General features: G+C 40.3%; 1 protein-coding gene across 6 annotated transcripts in view; it reads right to left on the bottom strand.

Annotated features, from left to right (window-relative positions):
* ELMO1 (engulfment and cell motility 1) overlaps window positions 1-20,039 on the bottom strand; it is a 438,626-nt gene that overhangs the window by 222,026 nt on the left and 196,561 nt on the right. For all 6 annotated transcript variants that reach the window (XM_038391750.2, XM_043508739.1, XM_043508737.1 and 3 more), the window contains one exon: window positions 7,600-7,704. In XM_038391750.2, the coding sequence (XP_038247678.1) occupies window positions 7,600-7,704 (105 nt within the window). The remainder of the gene's footprint in view (window positions 1-7,599; window positions 7,705-20,039) is intronic.

Here is a 20,039-nt window from a genome sequence, read left to right as displayed (position 1 = left end):
GGGGGGAAATAGGATTACAGGAATCAATTTAAATTTTGCTTCAAAAATGCTCAAATTATATGGTGGACAACTCGTTCTGATCAGGATAGAATGAGTAGGCACAAGGAGACTTTTGTGAATTGGTGGAAGGATGTGTAGGAAGCCTCCTATACAACAAACGTATGGGTTATAAAATACAGTCTGACTGTGACTCAACCCATTAAAGTTATGAATGATCTTCACAAAATGCCAGCAATGTTCATCTGCATCTTGCGACTCAGAAACGACACCTGCTCCTTCTCCAAAATTTTTGAAGGCTCAAAGATGAAAAAAGAAAGGTAGTAACTGAAAAAACTGCCTGCCAGTAAAATGTATACCTGTATACATACGTAAGTGTATACCAGTATATTACTCCTTTGGATTACCAGACATAATCCTATTGATTAACAGTCACAGGGACTGAAAATGGTTTGCGCTATTGCTTTCCCACCTGGTCAGTAATTTTTAAACTACCAATGGTGACTGGCTAGCAATTCTCAGAGACATGATCAGATGGGCCCTGTGAACTAACATATATAACAGCAGTTCTCAGCCAGGGGTCCAAGGCCCTCTGGGGGGCTGCAAGCAGGTTTTAGGGGATCCACCAAGCAGAGCTGGCATTAGACTCACTGGGGCTCAGGGCAGAAAGCCAAAGCCACATTGCCCTGAGTCCATCACCTGGGCCTCAAGCTCAAGTCCGAGCACCTTAGCTTCATGGCGCCCCATGTGGTGTGGGGCCTAGAGTTGCCGGACATCCAGTTTTCAACTGGAACATCTTGTCACCAATGCGCCTAGAGGTTGGAGCTGGCAGATGCTTCCTCGGAGCTGTGGTAAATGCCACCAGGACCCTGCACCCCTGGCCCAGCCCAAAGCCCACTCCTACACCACAACCCCCTCATCCCTGGCTCCACCTCCAGCCAGAGCCCTCACCACGCACCACCACATCCCTGCCCAGAACCCTCTCCTGCATCTCAAAACCCCTCATCCCCAGCCCAGAGCCCATATCCTCTTCCACACCCCAACCCTCTGCCCCAGGCCGGTGAAAGTGAGCGAGGGTGTGGAAGAGTGAACAACAGAGGGAGGTGGAATGGAGTGTTGGCAGAGCTTGGAGAAGTGGCAGGCCATGGGTGGAGCCTCAAAGAAGGGGAAGAACAGGGGCAGGGCAGGGATGTTCTGTTTTGTGTGATTAGAAAATTAGCAACACAAGTGGGGCCCCAGGCAATTGCCCTGCTTGCTACCCCTAATACTGGACCTGGCTTTTATATGCAGAAAAACAGTTTTGTGGCACAGGTGGGCCATGGAATTTTTATAGCACGTTATGGGGGGCTCAGGAAAAAAAAAGGCTGAGAACCCCTCATACTGAAAAATTATTGAGGTTAATTCTAAGGCAGAGGGATAGCTGAAAAAAAATACCTGGAGAATTTGGAGTATTTGAACTATTCCACACATAAGGCATGTTCCCTTGCTCTTCTGTTGTTTTTTACTCTTGGCAGAGCAGTAAAGAGGTCAAAACTAAAGTAAGTAATAATAATCACCAAATAGTCTCAGGGGAGGAAAGTGCACCCAGCAGCATTTTGATTATACACATGTGGTCAAACCCTCAGCTGCTGTGAATTGGCACAGATCCAGTGACTTCAACGGCGGTTTGGCCATTTACAACAGCTGGCAATCTCATCCTTCATCTATAAATGGATCCACATGACAAATTTGAAAAAGTTGCCAATATGATATTTACAATATTTATTTTACTTTCAGATGTAAGCCATCACGAGAGTCTGAGAACAAGACATATATTATTGAAAACAAGACAGAACAACATAACAGACTATCTAAAAGATAGGTTTCAGAGTAGCAGCCGTGTTAGTCTGTATTCGCAAAAAGAAAAGGAGTACTTGTGGCACCTTAGAGACTAACAAATTTGTTAGTCTCTAAGGTGCCACAAGTACTCCTTTTCTTTTTATCTAAAAGGTAGTAAATGAAATCCACTGTGATCTCAGTCTACTACGAGTCTCTCCAGCCAGAGCTGCTAGTCAAATCAATACTACCTTGTGGTAAATGGCATCAAAGGATGGCAAGAGACCTAAATGAATCAATGTGGACAGCTTTCCTTTGTCCATCTCAAATTGGAGATCATCAGCTAATTTAACCAGTGCAGTATTTATATGATACATAGGCTAAAAATCTGATTGATAAGAATCGGGGAAATTCAGTGATGCCAGAGTTACCTGGTATTTTGCCTTTACTCAAAAACACATTCATGATTTCAAACAATAATGGACTCAATACCTCCTCATTTGATTTTACTAAACACGAGAAACATGGTTCCAACTCACAAATAGCAACACTAAGGTCCCACCACTAGCAAAACTAGTTGAAACTCAAGGTCAGTGGAGATATATTTATCTCCACCAGACACAATCTGACCCCAGGAAAACAGCAAGACCCATCAGAATCTGACTGAACACAGCCAAGAAAAAAATACAAAGAATTCATCGAGTTGTACATTGCCCAGAACAGAAGCACTAGATGAGAATCACAGAGATGAGAACCCTTCTTTGCCTGCATAAGAACCACAACAGGTTGCATTTGACTTGGCTTGGGAGAACAATGACCAGCAGCAACGCTTCCTCCCACGTTTACATCTATTGCAGGTCATCAGTATACCAAGGTGATCTGTGAAGATGATCTATGGGAATGAGTCATTTAGAACCCAATGTATCAGTGATGAACAACAACCACCTTCATATTCTACTAGCTCACAAATACAGGAGACTAGAATCTCCTATAAACATCTAGAACCATTCTGGTTCCATTAATCTCCAGGGATAGACTAGTGAAATGGACACTCCATTAGTTACATCAATATAAGTATCCAAGCATGCACATACACAAAAACAAAGCAAGTCAGAAACAAAGCTATATAGTTCACTCCTAATTGTATCTTGTAAAAAAAAACTTAAAAAAATCATGGTTTCAAATGAAAAAGTCTTGCGCTATAGATCCTGTTGGGCCAAATTATTATGAATTGCTGTGACTGATGTGAATAAATATGGTAAAATGAGTTTGGTATGACTTGGTACGTCTGAACTTGCTAGAGGATTCTGGGAGCAGAATTCTCTTAGCATTAGAAAAGTGATGTGAAAAATTACTGGAATTGCTGAAACTGCATTTGAATGGTTAATAAAAGCTCAAGCTGAGTGTATGTTTCAACATCGAACTTTGGAATATCAGCCAAGGGGGACCAGCTCACAAAGCAAAGAAGACATAAAATCATGCAATCAGTGGGCTTGGTGCGAGCTGACATGGGTCAAAATGACACTTTCTGAATGGCATCACACTAAGAGCCTATGTGAATGATTGATGAGAGGGTAAATGTTGATCGAGCTTTGGTTTGGGTCTGTTCTGCAGCCCCTCCTTCCAAAATATTAATTAGAATATACCAGTAATAAATGCCAACACAACATATTTTTGGAACATGAGACTCCTTTGAGAACAAAAGGATATATATGCTAAGCACAATAAATTAGCTAAGTAAGTGTTCCCCAATTAACATCTGAAGAGGTTCGAGACTGGGACAGAAGTCATCGGGGTAACCGAGACCCCACCTCGAGGGACATTTGTGGGACTTTTAGAACCAGAGGTTGTCAGGGTAACCAATACCTGCTTCGGGGGACCCTTGACAGATCAAGTACCTGAAAGGGGACAGAAGAGAAGAGAAAAAGTCTCCATTTAGAATTGGTAGATATACCTGCTTTGTTTGCCAGTCAGGATACTGTGTAAGGCCAACATAGTTATTGAGGGTTTATGCTTGTAGGCGCTGAGGCTTATTGGGGGAAGATGTTTACTATGTAATCTTAACTGCTGGTGTGATTCTTTGTCAAATAAATTACTGTGCATCAAGCATACTGCACCTGAGTCTCTCACTGGTATTGGTAATATCTGCCCAGCTGTGGGCCATTAAAGATCTGTTTCAACAGATCCCAGACAAAGCAATGAGGAAGTACAAGAGATTATAACCACAAAAAAAAAAAAGGCTTTTCCGGGGGCCACTTTTTACACTAAGGAAAGTTTCAGCTCCATAGTACTGCAAGTTAGTTACAGGAAAATGTCATTCTAATGGAAAATCCCTGTACTGCATAGTATACGTTTAAATGGTAACTTAATTTTATTGTAACAAATTATTAGAAATTGCTGCTGAGGTGTTTTGGGTTGGGTGGGGAGGAACTTGTCTGCTCCATAAGAACAGAAAAAAAGATTATCTGTCACAAAGCTTTATTCCAAATCACTTGCTTCACTGTTAACTTTAATTACACACTATGAACTGTCCTGTAATTATGCAACTTGGGAAACTGCCAATTTTTCCTTTTGAATGTTAAAAGTTCTTTAATTTCTTTCAAAGATTCAGTATTACTTCCATCAGTGAATACCATATATTACATGACTGCACCTTTTAAAAGCAGAGCCTCTAAGAATTGCAATGGATTTTGTAAGTGGAACATGAAAAACTGCTGTGTACTTAACTGAAGTCACTGATATCACCAAAACCATTAGTTAACCAAAAAAAAAAGGAGAAATGCTAATTCCGTAGCAAACTTTTTTTTTTTTTTTAAACATACAGAAAGTAGCAAGGAAACCATATAATTAGAGACAACTGTGCTTTCTTTATACTAAACAACATTTTTCTCAAGAGGCCCCCAATCACATTAAATGGTAAACAGGCAGTGAAATTCAATGACAATTAACATAAATGTCCAAATGAAAAACCCACAACTAGTTGAAAAACTGACTGGGGTAGAGGAGGAACAGAGTTGTATAAACAAAAGAACACATTCTATTTATTCTAGAGAGAAGTGTCTTGCTAAACTGTAGCCAGCAGAAAAAGAGAGGAAGGAGGAAAGGAATCAAAAGGCAGGAGGGGAAGGTTGTTCAACTTTATTTGTTTTTAATTATTTCTATTTCAGAATTTCCACAACACTGTTTTCTTTCTTCTTTTAAGATACAGAGTTAACCACCCCCTCAATCTTCTTCTAACAGCCTTCTCACCAGATCTTCTGCCATATAATCCCCTAAACTTTGAAGGCCATTTTTTATTAAGCTCATTAGGCCTCCACCCTTTTATCTCCTTCAAGTATCTACACCAAAACCTTCTGCAATACCTACAAATCTTAATTGTTCCCTCTTAGGCCATGTCTACACTACAAAAATAAGTCAATCTAATTTACATCAGCATACCGCTGACACAGTACATCACTTGTGCGTGTCTATCCTTTGCTCCTTGTGTCAGCGGTGCGCATCCTCACTAGGAGCGCTTCTATTGATTGTACTGTCAGTGTGGGGCATCATGGGATAGTTCCTAAAAAGCCAGAAATAGTCAACATAAGCAATGCAGTGTCTACATGGACACTGCGTCAACCAACCTACACTGACTTTGACTCTACGCCGCTCATGGAGGTGGAGTTATTAAGTAGACATAGCAGGGCAGTTACGTTGGCGGGAGTGAAATTGAAATGTAGACACTTACATAGTTAGGTCAACATAAGCTGCCTTAAGGGTATGAAGAAAGGCAGAAGGACAGTAATGGGGAAAAGTTCCAGACTCACGCTCAAGATGTGTGCATCAACAGCTTCAGCAGCCACGTTCTTATCAGTGCAGTCCTGCCTCCCTTACCCATGATCTTTGTCCATAGCTCTCGTGCAGTTTGTCACAACAAAGGGTATGTTTGCACTGCAGCTAGACACCCACAGCTGGTTCCTGCCACCTGATGGGGCTCAGGCTGCAGGGGTGTTTAATTGTGGTGTAGCTGTTCCGGCTCGGGTTGCAGCCCAAGCTCTGGGACCCTCCCACCTCACAGGGCCTAGAGCCTGGGCTCCAGCACAAGCCCAGACAGCTACACGGCAATTAAACAGCCCTGCAGCCTAAGCCTGCTGCAGGTTTTTAATTGCATTGTAGAAATACCCTAAGAGTAGGGTATTTAAACAGCGGTTAATTATGTGTGAAATGCTAAATCCCATTCTTAATATAGTATTTGCAAAATAAAGATGAATATAAGAAAAATAAATGAAATGTTGTGACTATATTTATTCCGTAGAAAATTTCTCCCCAATGCTAAAGTCTATTTAGGTTGCTTAAAAATTACTGTCTACTCTCTTAATTGGGATCATAGGCTATTCATTGGAGAGCCCCAGTAAAGAGTATTCTACCCTAGGGCTCAGATTTTCAAAGGTGTATATGAATTTCAATGGGAGTCGTTTGCCTAATTCTCTTTAAAAAATAAAATAGATTTCAACATACAGTCTGAGTTCTGTTTCTTTCAAAACTGATTTTCTAATATGTAATAATGTTTCAATTTCTTTTTTTGTATAGAATTTAATATTCATTGCACTCCATGTTACTGCTGCATTCTTTAATAGCCACATTAGATCTGGGCTGAGAGAGAGAGGTCTTTAAAGGGCAGATCTTATTGTCTCCTATTATGGTGACATTCTGCTTATGGGTCATCATTGGACTAGATGTCAGCATGTCCTTTGCAAATCTCTCATTATTCTGTTTTATGCAAAGCTGTAGGTTAATGAATACACTTTAAAATTCACTTTTAAATGGAGCTTTCCACATACCATATTTCATATTCCTCTTAGAATTTTTTTTAAACTAACAATGATATATATGCCCATTGTTTTTCTTCTTGTATTTAGTCTTATTTAAATAGGTCTCTTCTTCTCTGCAATTATGCTATTTAGCTGTGCCAACTATCTGAGGAATACTTAATGACTTTCTGGACTTCCACCGTATTGATTTTCTCATCCTCCACTCACTTATAATAGGAAGGCTTATAGAGGGCAAAATATTCAGTTTCAGGAATATAAAGAGCAGAATGTCCACATGCTGAGATTATTGTCTGTTCAACGCCTCTATACATAAGGAAACAACATATAACTCATTGCTATCAAACTGTCTTTAGAATAACTAATTAAGAGTAGGAGTGGGCAGGAACTGGGGGGGGGGCAGGAGCGGAGTGTGCAGAGTGAATCACGCTTCGGCTCTCCCTGTGTCCAAACGAAATACATCATTTCCAGTAGCTTCCTGGCAGGAGTGCCTTAATCCCTAGGACATTGTTGATAAGGTCAGTTGCAAAGGGGTATTAGACAGACACTAGAGGAATCTTTACCTGGGGAGCTAAGGTCAGTTTTTGGCAGGGTTAATGGACTGGAGCAGGACAGAGAATTCTGCTTCTTAAGGAAAAAAAAGAAAGAAAATCTGCATATTTTTTTACAGAATCTTTCAGATTTTACTTCATACATAACACAAGGCATAAACTTATTTCCCCCCTTCCTTTGCAGGTCATTCTACAAAACATAAAGGCCATTAATACTAATTGAATCAGACATACAATAGTGGCGCATTCACGTAAAGCTTTCACAGAAAGCGGCGGTGTTCTGTGCCCTGTGGCTTTCTGTTCAGTTGTTAATTGCTCTTTGGGATGTCAGGATCCCATCTGTTTTCCTGGAATTATGATTTAAAAATATGAAATAATCAGTGTGAGCTGTGAAACTAAAATGTGTGAACTGGGAAAAGAACCCTTACCCGGATATATGCATCCTGGTGGTGTTTGGCAAAGTACAGCATGTTGTCAAGAGCTAGCATTCCTGGAGGGGTTTGTGTAAAATCCATTGCTGGGTTTACATGATTCTGTGAAAAAGAAAGAGTTTATACTATAAATATCTACACAAAAGCCAACAACCTCATTATTATTATTCATTCACATTACCATACTGCCTAGAAGCCCCAGTCATGGACCAGCACCCCACTGTACTGAGCACTGCATAAATACAGACCAAGGAGATGGTCCATGGCCTGAAGAGCTCACAGTCTAAACACAATTGTTATCGCTGGCATGTTAATCACGTAGTTCTATAATTATACAAGGTTGACTTTTCAAATGCAGAAATGACTTAGGAGCACAAATCCCACAGAAAGTCAATGGGACTTGTGCTCCTAAGTCATTTAGGTGGTTCTGAAAATCCCGCCCATAGCATTATTTCTTACATTTAATAAACATATGTGGATAAATACATACATGTATAAATGGACATATACTGGTATGTCCAACAATACAGTACCTATGGCAGGGGTTCTCAACCTTTTTCTTTCCGAGGCCCATCCAACATGCTATAAAAACTCCACAGCCCCGCTGCGTCACAATAACGGGTTTTCTGCATATAAAGGCCTGGAGCCAGCGTTAGGGGTAGCAAGAAGGCCAATTGCCTGGGGGGGCCTCATGCCACAGGAGACCCCGCAGAACTACATTACTCAGGCTTTAGCTTCAGTCTCAGGAGGTGGGGCTCAGGCTCCAACCCCATGTGGCAGGCTTTCTGCCCTGGGCCTCAGCGAGTCTAATGCTGGCCCTGCTTGGCAGCCCCCCTGAAACCTGCTCGTGGCCCCCCAAGGGGCCTCGGACCCCTGGTTGAGAACCACTCCTATGGGACTATATCAAAGATGTAATGAAGATGAGTGAAAGTTACTTAGTTCAGTAGGTAATGCTTAAAATAGACTGAGTTGGCTCTCATGACCTGCACATAAAGGGTCATGAGGAGAGCTGTGCAAATTATAGCAGCTTCACTTTGCAGGGGTTGTTGTAAGCATTCTCTCAAGTTTCTGAATTTCTCCACATCTGAATTTCAAATCTGTGCTTAGGGGTTGAATGAATCCAAAAAACTCTCAGCAAAACACAGTCGAAACCAGGTCAAACTTGGCAACTTCCAGACCAAGCTGCAAAAATCTTTAATTTCACAAGCTTTGAAAGCAAAACCACATATCTGTGCAGGTTTGCTAGTGAATCTTTTGATTAAGGAGATATGAAATGTACGTTTTAAATAAGTTCCATGGAATTCAAGGCTTATGTAAATGTGAACTTTTGCAGAGTTCTAGACAACAGTACTTTACAGCTCTTAAAAGTAACTTTTAGAAGCTTCTCACAAAGGATAACACCCAACGGTATAAAACCATCTGAAATTCTTATTTTTCATTACAGAGTCTCATCAGGACCTCCTTTTCAGTGTCTTTGGGCTTGTCTGTGCTAAAAACAATGCATCTGTGCTGCTGTAGCACTTAAGTGAAGATGTTACCTTCACTGGTGCAGTTCTCCTGTTGGCGTAGGTTCTCCAAATCCCTGAGGCCTGGTCTACACTGGAGTGGAGGATCAATCTAAGATGTGCAACTTCAGCTACGAGAATAGCGTAGCTGAAGTCGACGCATCTTAGATCGACTTAGAATCACTTCCTTCGCGTCCTCGCAGTGCGGGATCGACGGCCGCTGCTCCCCCGTCGACTCCGCTTCCAGATCACTACCCTCCAATCCGATCCGAACAATGGCCTGAGTCTACACCAGGGGTTAAGTTGGTTTAACTGCATTGCTCAGGGTTGTAGATTTTTCACATCCTGCGTAACATAGTTATGCCAACCTAATTTTCTGGTGCAGACCAGGCCTTCATTTCCAGCATTCTAACATACAGAAATGTCCCCAGACACTCAGAAACAGCATTTCCATTTTACACGACCCAACTAAAAGAGGTTTTAAAAGTGCATTTATGATCACAAAAGTGACTAACAATGACACTGAATTCTATTCCACCAATCAACTCCCTGTGTTTATTCAGTCTCATCCACTCACTTCACTGACTTTACTTCTGTTGGCTCAGAACATCCAATAAAGCTGTAAGAGATTGAGATGGGATTCTACTTCCTTTCTCACGTCAACAGAATTGTTAACTAACTTCCATCTGGAGAACTCCTTACTTGTAGATGTATGTGACAAGTTGGCTGTGATCTGTCAATAATTCATATTTGATATGTGAGTAGAAACACTATCAAAAGGAAACTACACAAAAATAGTTATCCAGTTGCTTTAAGAGACGGACTGAACTTGAGTCAGGCTCAAACCTCTAGCCAGAGACAATTGACACACAAACCTAGATTCAAATTTTTCGTTATTTTATGTTGAGTAAGGGGCAGTTGCTCAAGGGGGCATTTGAAATGCTAGATTTTAAAGAGGAATCTGGGAAATTCCTCTGGAACTAGATGTGAAGGAGGAAAGGTTACAAGATATAAGGGACAATAGCCTTTGTATGGAGAACTCATACTATTACAAGAGGTGTCTGAAATTTTTCAAAATTCAAATTTTTTCAACAAATTTTTCTTTGAATTTTAGAATTTGATTAAAAATTGGGACAAAATTCTCAGGACAATTAAATCCTGCTTTTCACCAGCTCTAACTATTACACTTTCCCCCAAGTGATACATCTGGACAAATATTATATTGTTGAAATGCTGGTATAAATAATCTCAACTAGCATTCCTGCTACGATAGCAAATTCTGTCTCACCCTTAACGTCAAAAATAGTCACATACTATGAAGGACCGTGGAAGCTGAGAACAGGGCAGAGAAAACCAGACGACATGACTTAGGGTGGTTGAAAGGGCCAGATGGGGGAAAGACAGGGATGTGTAACACTCATTGTCCAGATAGTGATATTGACTAAATTTAAAGGGAACATATCTAGATGAGCTCTGCAGAATTCCAGAACAGTGGTATGTCTAGATTACAATAAAACACCCGCGGCTGGCCCATATCAACTGACCTGGGCTTAGACTGTGGGGCTTTAAAACTGCAGTATAGATGTCCAGCCTGAGCCCAGATCTCTACACTGCAGTTTTATAGTCCCACAGCCTGAGCTCAAGTCAGCAGACACAGGCCAACCGTGGATGTTTTATTGCAGTGTAGACATACCCGAGATGTGTTCTGTAGACTGATTCCTATGTTTAAATCTGATCTCTCTTTTTTTTTTTAAATACATTTTGTTTTGATTCAGACCTCTTGAATCTCAGGACTCATTTACACACTCTTTTTTTAACCAATTAGTTAAAGTAGCACAACTCCCTCCAATGGGCACAGTAATACCAGTATAAAGGAGCTTATAGCACAATAGCTTATTTTAGTATATTTATGGAATTAAGCTATATTGACATAAGCTCCTTTATACAGGTATAACTGAAGAGGGATTGTGCCACTTTAACTATATTAGTGTGTAAATCAACAGAGTTAAAACTGGTACAAGAACTGCATATAGACCTGCCCTGCTGTTTGGCAATTTCACACAGACTGCAATGGGAAGGCAAAACAGCCTTCCACCTGTGAGAAGAGGTAATGAAAACAGAGTGTCTGGAGCCTACCCTGCCTGGGACGTGCATTAGGGAGTCCTCTCCTTGCAAGGCTGGGTTGGGCAGACACACAGGAAACACCTATGTACCCTACACAATAACTAAGTTTAAGGGACAAAAATATAACAGTGTACATCTCAACGGCACCTTCTCTACACTTACAACACTGTACAAGTGGAGCAGAAAGATGTGTATGCCATAGACAACACAATTTGACCTTCAGATCCCTGGCTGAGTTTGCAAAACTGATAGTTGGGGGGAAGGGGACATCTTTGCACTGATAAACTAAGCACATTTAATAGGAAAGGGAACTGCACACTGCCATTCTGACAATCATTTTTTGGAGTATAACTGCATTTTAGGTTAAGTGCTACACACAATTCTCTTCTCTTTGTCTTCAGCTCTAGGGTAGACAAAATGTATGTGGATAAAATACCCTTTCTTGGCAAGCATATAGTATCAACACTAGATCCAGTCCAATTTCTTTAGCTCTTAGCATTTCTTTTGTTGGTATCTACAATGTTAAAATCAACTAATAAGACAGTCAAATAAACATAAGTTAAATACAAATAGCTTATCTAGATCAAATTTCTAGCCTGGTTCTGTGATCTTAAGTGACACGGAGACCACAGCAAAAAAATTATAAGCAAGAGAAATCTCACCATGGCTCATTTCTCCAGACAGTGTCTCTTGGCACTAATTGTTCAGTCAGAAAGCCAGACCTCCATCACTCATCATTTCTCTTTTGTTTGAGTCAAGCCCATCTGCTTACCTAAACTGTGGATCCTAATTTTTAAGTACTCTCCTGCTATGACACTAGGATCTTCAGCTGCTGTAAATCACAGATCAGTGGAGCAATACCAACTGACAACAGCTGACGGAATGTACGGCGTGTATGAAACAATACATTTTACTTTCAATTCTTCAGCAAATCAGGAAACAAAATAACTGACATTTTATTAAAACATAACGATCTCCTTCTCTGAACATGTGTTGAGTGTTTATGGTTGAAAATATAAACCCCTCAAAAAGAGGGTTTAAGATAAAGATACCACACTAAACTATCTAAAATATTGTTGTGAATAATTTAAAAAGTATGCAAGCCCTCAATCCATGACATAATTTATTAAAAACATGAGACATGATGCCCAAGGGAAAATAAACTGCATCTGGTTAGAAAGTCTGGTGAATTTCACTCACTGTAGAGAATCAAGAATGGGAAATGCATAGGGAACTGATTTGCTTTGTAGCCTAAAGAAGTTTAGTTCACTTGTAACTTTTTCATAAAAGACTGAACAACAGTTACATATCTTTCAGTATCTGAGCAGTGTGTGCCAGCTACAGCTGCTGTACTAAATATGCTAAAAAATCAGAATCATTGAGAATTTGCTACACAGCGACAGATTCGGGCACAATGCTATCTGGATATGCTATCTTTTGGAGGGGATGTAAATCCAAAATAGAAATGTGGGGCTGGAAAAGACTTTGGGTGGGGGGTCATCTACTCTAGCAGCCAGCGCTGAGGCAGGACCAAGTATTCCTAGACCATCCCTGACAGGTGTTTGTCTAACTGGTTCTTAAAAAACTTTTGTGACAGGGATTCTATAACCTTTCTCGGAAGTCTATTCCAGAACTTAACTGCCCTTATTAGAAAGTTTTTCCTAATATCTGAACTAAATCTCGCTTTCTGCATATTAAGCCCATTACTTCTATTCCTATCTTCAGTGGACATGGAGAACAACTGATCCCCATTCTCTTGATAACAGCCCTTAACATATTTGAAGACTTATCAGGTACCCCCTCAATCTTCTTTTCTTAAGATTAAAGATGCCCAGGTTTTTTAACCTTGCCTCATAGGTCTAATTTTTCTAAACATTTTATAATTTTTGTTTCATTCCTCTGGATTGTCTCACAATTTGTCCACATCTTTCCTCAAGTGTGGCACCCAGAATTGGAGACAATACTCCAGCTGAGGCCTCACCAGTGCTAAGTAAAGCAGGACAATTACCTCCCCTATCTTGTATGCAACACTCCTGTTAATATACCATAGAATGATATTAGTCTTTTTTTGCAATTGCATCACTTTGTTGACTAAAATTCAATTTGTGAGCCACTATAACCCCTCATCTTTCCAGCAGTACTACCACCTAGCCAGTTATTCTCCATTTTGTACTTGTGCATTTGATTTTTCCTGTCTAAGTTAAGTACTTTGCACTTATCTTTACTGAATTTCATCTTGTTGATTTCAGACCTATTCTCCAGCTTCTCAAGGCTATTTTGAATCAGCCATGGTGTGGACACATGGCTCTTTTTCCTGTATAGAAGTCATAGGCAAAGGTCAACAGCTGACATTTTGGTGGCCTCTCACACCATAAAATAGCAATGGCATTCCTTTCACTAAAACCGTTCAAGAATATACCATAGCAAACAATCCTGCACTGGGTGGGGACAACGTAGCCTAGATGAACTAATGGGAAATTTCCACATTAATTCCTATTATTCTAAAAAGACGGAGGAGATGATGGGAGAGATGAAGCCTGCTCGTGTATATGAAATGCCTAATTTCTACTTTTTCCTGTGGTAGTCACCAAACTCTTAGGATTCAAGGAAGGAGGCCCTGGGGTACTGGCCTTGGATTCAGGAGATGTGGGGTCTATTTCCTCCTCTATCTCAGGCTCCCTGAATGACCTCAGGCAAGCCACTTGGGGGAAGATCTTCTTCTGGCTTCTTGTAGCCATTAAAAACCCCACAGCATGTTTCACAAGATTAGAGTTATTCTGGTTAAACTCCAATTTGAGTAATTACATTCAACCAACCAATTTCCAATAGACAGTACACCATTATTACACTGTACCATAGACACTATTATGCCATGTCTGAGGATACTCCTGACACTGAAATAGATCCACCCCTTGGGTGGAAGGTGGCTGCTTTTAAAAAGCAACAAGTAGCACAATACAACAGTTTAGGATGGAAAACAAATAATGTTTTATCCAACTGTAATTCTAGTTGGATAAAACATTATTTGTTCTCCATCCTAAACTGTTGTATTGTGCTATTGGTTGCTTTTCAAAAGCAGCCACCTTCCACCCAAGGGGTGGATCTATTTCAGTGTCAGGAGTATCCTATAAATGGTATAATAGTGTCTATGGTACAGTGTAATAATGGTGTACTGTCTATTGGAAATTGTTGACTTTTGAATGGCAACCACTATTTCCTTATTTTACTCCTAACCATGTTATCTTACATTTCTTCACAGTGTAGTGTATAAGCAATGTTAAATTTGAATACGGGGCAGGGGGATGGAGCCTTGCAAATTGGCTGTGAGAGGTGCTGGACCCCATTATCACTATTCTCCACATGAAGACCATACTTGAGTTTTCCCCAGATCAAAAAGAGAAGTTATTTGGTGGGAACACAGAGAGAGATGGAGGACCTTGAGTCTCCCCCTCAAAGACCAGCAATAGGGTTGTGCCCAGGAAAGAAGCTGAGCCTCTTGGGAAAGTCATTATATAGTCAGTCATAGATTCATAGATACTAAGGTCAGAAGGGACCATTCTGATCATCTAGTCCGACCTCCTGCACAGTGCAGGCCACAGAATCTCACCCACCCACTCCTATGAAAAACCTCACCCATGTCTGAGCTATTGAAGTCCTTAAATCATGGTTCAAAGACTTCAAGGAGCAGAGAAGCCTCCCTCAAGTCAACCATGCCCCATGCTACAGAGGAAGGCGAAAAACCTCCAGGGCCTCTCCAATCTGCCCTGGAGGAAAATTCCTTCCCGACCCCAAATATGGCAATCAGCTAAACCCTGAGCATATGGGCAAGATTCACCAGCCAGATACCCAGGAAAGAATTTTCTATAGTAACTCAGATCCCATCCATCTAATATCCCATCTCAGGGGATTTGGCCTATTTACCCTGAATATTTAAAGATCAATTACTTACCAAAATCCCATTATTCCATCATACCATCTCCTCCATAAACTTATCGAGTAGAATCTTAAAACCAGATAGATCTTTTGCCCCCACTGCTTCCCTTGGAAGGCTATTCCAAAACTTCACTCCTCTGATGGTTAAAAACCTTCGTCTGATTTCAAGTCTAAACTTCCTGGTGGCCAGTTTAGACCCATTTGTTCTTGTGTCCACATTGGTGCTGAGCTGAAATAATTCCTCTCCCTCTCCTGTATTTATCCCTCTGATATATTTATAGAGAGCAATCATATCTCCCCTCAACCTTCTTTTAGTTAGGCTAAACAAGCCAAGCTCCTTAAGTCTCCTTTCATAAGACAAGTTTTCCATTCCTCGCAACATCCTAGTAGCCCTTCTCTGTACCTGCTCCAGTTTGAATTCATCCTTTTTAAACATGGGAAACCAGAACTGCACACAGTATTCTAGGTCAGGTCTCACCAGTGCCTTGTATAACGGTACTAAAACCTCCTTATCCCTACTGGAAATGCCTCTCCTGATGCATCCCAAAACCGCATTAGCTTTTTTCACAGCCATATCACATTGGCAGCTCATAGTCATCCTATGATCAACCAATACTCCAAGGTCCTTCTCCTCTTCCGTTACTTCTAATTGATGCGTCCCCAACTTATAACTAAAATTCTTGTTATTAATCCCTAAATGCATAACCTTACACTTCTCACTATTAAATTTCATCCTATTACTATTACTCCAGTTTACAAGGTAATCCAGATCCTCCTGTATAATATCCCGATCCTTCTCCAAATTGGCAATACCTCCCACAAACTTTCTCACAAAGTTTGAATAGCTTTTATGTAAGAGTCCAATCTGGCGAGTGCTTACCTGAATGAAACCACTAAACTTTTAAAGTTGAATGTTATTAGTTATGCCTGGAGGTGGCTGAAAGTTTTCTACAGAGAAAAGAACAGTATTTTCTCAAAAATGTTGGTGAAAAATACCCATTTTCTGGCTAGCAGTTGGTGTTATTTTTGTGAGACAGAACTAGTTATCTCCCCCAACCCTGAATAGCTTCCACTATATGTTCCCTCTTTCTGTTGTAACCAAACCAATCCTCAAGGCATAGAAAGAAAAACAGGATAATCAATTAGCTCTGAATTGCTGGTGCACCTAAGTTAAAATCTTTCTTAGGTCAAATGTGAAAATTAGATTGGCATATACATGGCCGGTAGTTGATCTTTGCTCAGGAAGAATTCTGAACAGAGATGGCATGAATGTTGCAAATTAGGTATATGGTACATAGACATAATTGAGTAGGGAACATTTCAGAGTGACTGACTCATTCTAAAAACATTAGTGAATACCAAACCCCATACCTGAGCCTTTTCCTAATTACTTCCCACCTCTTCCGAGCAAAGCATTTCCATATCTTCACTTTAACAGAGTAATTATTTTAACCAACAAATGTGTGTACACAGAAAGTACTACACAGAAAATACATTTGTGAGGAGGTATTTGATTAAAGTTCTTAAGGAGGAGCAACCAAGACTTTTAATTTAACTGTACCATATTTAAAAAGGTTAGGCACAAGTTTCACAATACAATTTAATGAGATGGGATAGTGGTATCAGGGTTTTTAACCACTGACATTCTAGAAAAAAGAAACTGAGAAATAATAAAGAGAATGTTCTCCTTGATATCTCTCAAAATGTGTATTTTGATATTACCAAACTTTCTCTGATTTTTGCATTCTCCCAGTGACACTGTAGACAAAGGGAACATTTATCTGGAGGACTGTTGAATAAAAATATAGCATATCTTGAGTCAGATGTCTCTAAACTCAAAATTCAAGAGGATCATTTACCAATTAAAATTGTATATATTTATAATCATTAAAATACTTTTAGCATGAGTCATTATATGATGCACACACAATCTAATGAACTCCCCGATGTTTCTATTAGCTAAAATTTTAACACAGACTTGCAAAATTGTTTGCCACTTGCATCGGGTTTTCAGGGGAGATGGAGGGCTGGCAGTGGTTTGCTAGCATGTAAAACATTGTTCGTTTTTTCAGTATGATCATGCAGGTAAAGGGTGTACCTCGGCTGGTAAATTTTTATGATCAATTTGTAAGGCTTATTAATAACATGCATATGCTATTGTCTAAAAATAAAACTTACTTGAATAGATCTAATGCACTTAACTGTCTTTCTTGACAGATTTTGGACTCATCAACTCAACAGACCTGTCAATCTGCAAAGAAATTATGACCTCCCTCCAGCATCTCCCTCTCAAAACAAAACAACCCCCCCTCCACACCCAAAACAAAACAAAAGTATTGTTTGAAATCTGACCCCGATAGACCTCCAAAATCATTGGGTCAGATTCTCAGCTGATAGAAATCAGCATAGCTCCACTGACATCAATGGAGAATCTGTCCCTTTATGTTATTTTTTAAGAAAAGAGACAAGTTTATGATCAACATTTCAAAAATGTGAAGGTTAAGCTTGCGTCACCTACATAGAGCACTAGAGGCATCAGATTAAGCTTACCAGTGCAATGCAACGTGCAGTATTGCATGGGTTTCTGAGTTTAGCTAATTACATTTTATCAACATGTTTTAAACCTCCCATGTGGCTCCAGTTCAGCTGTACATACAATTTATACAATAGTTTTACTGTTCCATTGAGTTAGCTTTCTGGATGTGACACTCAGGACTTAAAAGTAGTACCCTGGAATCACCATATTCAACACTGTCATAGGATTATGACGTAGTATGATTACAAAATATGCCTTGTGAGGTATCATTTTTAAGTATTGATTTGCTGAACAAAAATATCCTGTTGGATTCAGAGTAGCAGCCGTGTTAGTCTGTATTCGCAAAAAGAAAAGGAGTACTTGTGGCTCCTTAGAGACTAACAAATTTATTAGAGCATAAGCTTTCGTGAGCTACAGCTCACTTCATCGGATGCATTTGGTGGAAAAAACAGAGGGGGGATTGATATACACACCTGTTGGATTGTATGTACTATCATTGTATGTGAAGTTATGAGGTATTGAGATATAGATAGATATAGATACGTTACTGAAATATGTTGTGAGATGGGAACACCCATAACCAGCTTTTCAATTACAATAAAGGAGTTGTTAAAGGCTCATCAACACCCAATGTATTTTCCCAGAGACTTCTTGGAGAAGGCACTTATACAATGGAAACTGCTTGACCAATGGGGACGAACTGACACCCCCATGTCACAGCAAGGATCTTTCTAAGAGCTGAAAAAAGGTATAAAAAGAGAGACAGTGACATCATCACTTGGCCTCTTCCACATCCCTTCCCCTCCCGCCACCCCACCTCCACACCTGGAGGAATGTCTGGAAGAAAAAGACTTTGAACTGAGGGAATTTGGTCCCAGGGTGGAAAAGGGTCCGGTCTGTGTACTGAAGAACTGTAAGCTACCTGTACCATCTGCCGGGGTAAGAAAAGCTGTTAGATTCAGCTCTTGCTTAGTCTAAAAGTTTAGGATTATGAATGCATGTTTACTTTTTAATTTTCTTAAGATAACAAATTTCTGACCAGTATGCATACCACTTATAATCACCTTAAATCTATCTTTTTGTAGTTAGTAAACTTATTTTAATATTTTATCCTTACCAGTGAGTTTGTCTAAAGTGCTTGGGAAGTCTGCTCAGGTTACAAAGGCTGGTGCATATCCACTTTCCTTTGATGAAGTGGCAAACTAGGTAATAAACTTACAGGCTTCTGACCAGTGCAAGATGGTAAAGTTCTTGGATGCAAGACTGGGAGCTAGGGGGTATTGGCTGGAGCCTACCTATCGATGGTTCATGAGTGGCTGGGAAATCATTCATGCAACTCAGTTGAGTGTCCCCCTACCTATGGATGGCTGTCTGCACGCAGTGCCTGTCAGAGGCTTGTGGCTTGACATCAGCACCACAGTGTGATAAGCAGCACAGGTTGGTGGGTAAGGAAGGCTCAGCAGGCCACACCCCAGATTGCACCCCAGGGACCTCATTACACTGGGTTTTGATTTCTAAGTCTACTGGCTATAACAGAACTTTTTAAAAGAAAAGGAACAGAAAATGGACTTTGTGTCATTGCGCTGCCATGTCTTCTCATGATATATGATATAACTCCTAATCACCCCTTTGGCTTTCTTTTAGAAAGCAGTTGACCGACTTTTAAAATCCGACAGGCATTAAGCACTCCATCTGAACAGGTGGCTTTTTGATATTTAAAACAGAAGACGTTTCAATACAAGTGAGATTAACATTTAAGAAGTAGATACAGCTCATGTAGTTTCATGATGTTTCAAACAAATCAAGGGTTCATCTCCATTACAATTACTTTTCCTCTCTTTGGCTTCAAGAAGCATCACTAAACATCTCAGACTCCACCAAACTCAGCAGAGTAGCTAAGATCTGGCCTACTCACAGTTTTTGTGTACATGTAACTACTTTGGTTAGGCATGTGGTGACACTAATACAACTCCCTCATGTGGATGCATTTATTCCAGTATAAAGGCACTTTATACCAGTATAGTTTATTCCCCTTCCTATATGGGAATAGGTTTACTGATATAAGCCCCTTTTGACCAATATAGCTGTGTCCACTCTAGGAGGTTGTACTGCTTCAACTATACCGATATAAATGGCAGTTTGGCAGGAGTCCTCAGCTCTGGAATTTACTTTGGCCCCTAGCACTATTGTGTATAATGCATGGCCTATCTGTTTTTGCAAGCTTTTCCAAGAGAAGGGAAAGGGGTCAAGTAGAGGTTTGGAATGGATGGGCTGGGCAAGAGTTTTTCGTGGACATCAAAAGCAATTTGTAAAATGTTGTGTTGCATTATGCTGAGTTT

This window comes from Dermochelys coriacea, chromosome 2, assembly GCF_009764565.3.
Source record: "Dermochelys coriacea isolate rDerCor1 chromosome 2, rDerCor1.pri.v4, whole genome shotgun sequence".
In the NCBI taxonomy this organism is placed as follows: Eukaryota; Metazoa; Chordata; order Testudines; family Dermochelyidae; genus Dermochelys; species Dermochelys coriacea.
The sequence above is the reverse complement of the archived record's forward strand: the minus strand, read 5'-3'. Positions and strand labels throughout refer to the sequence as shown.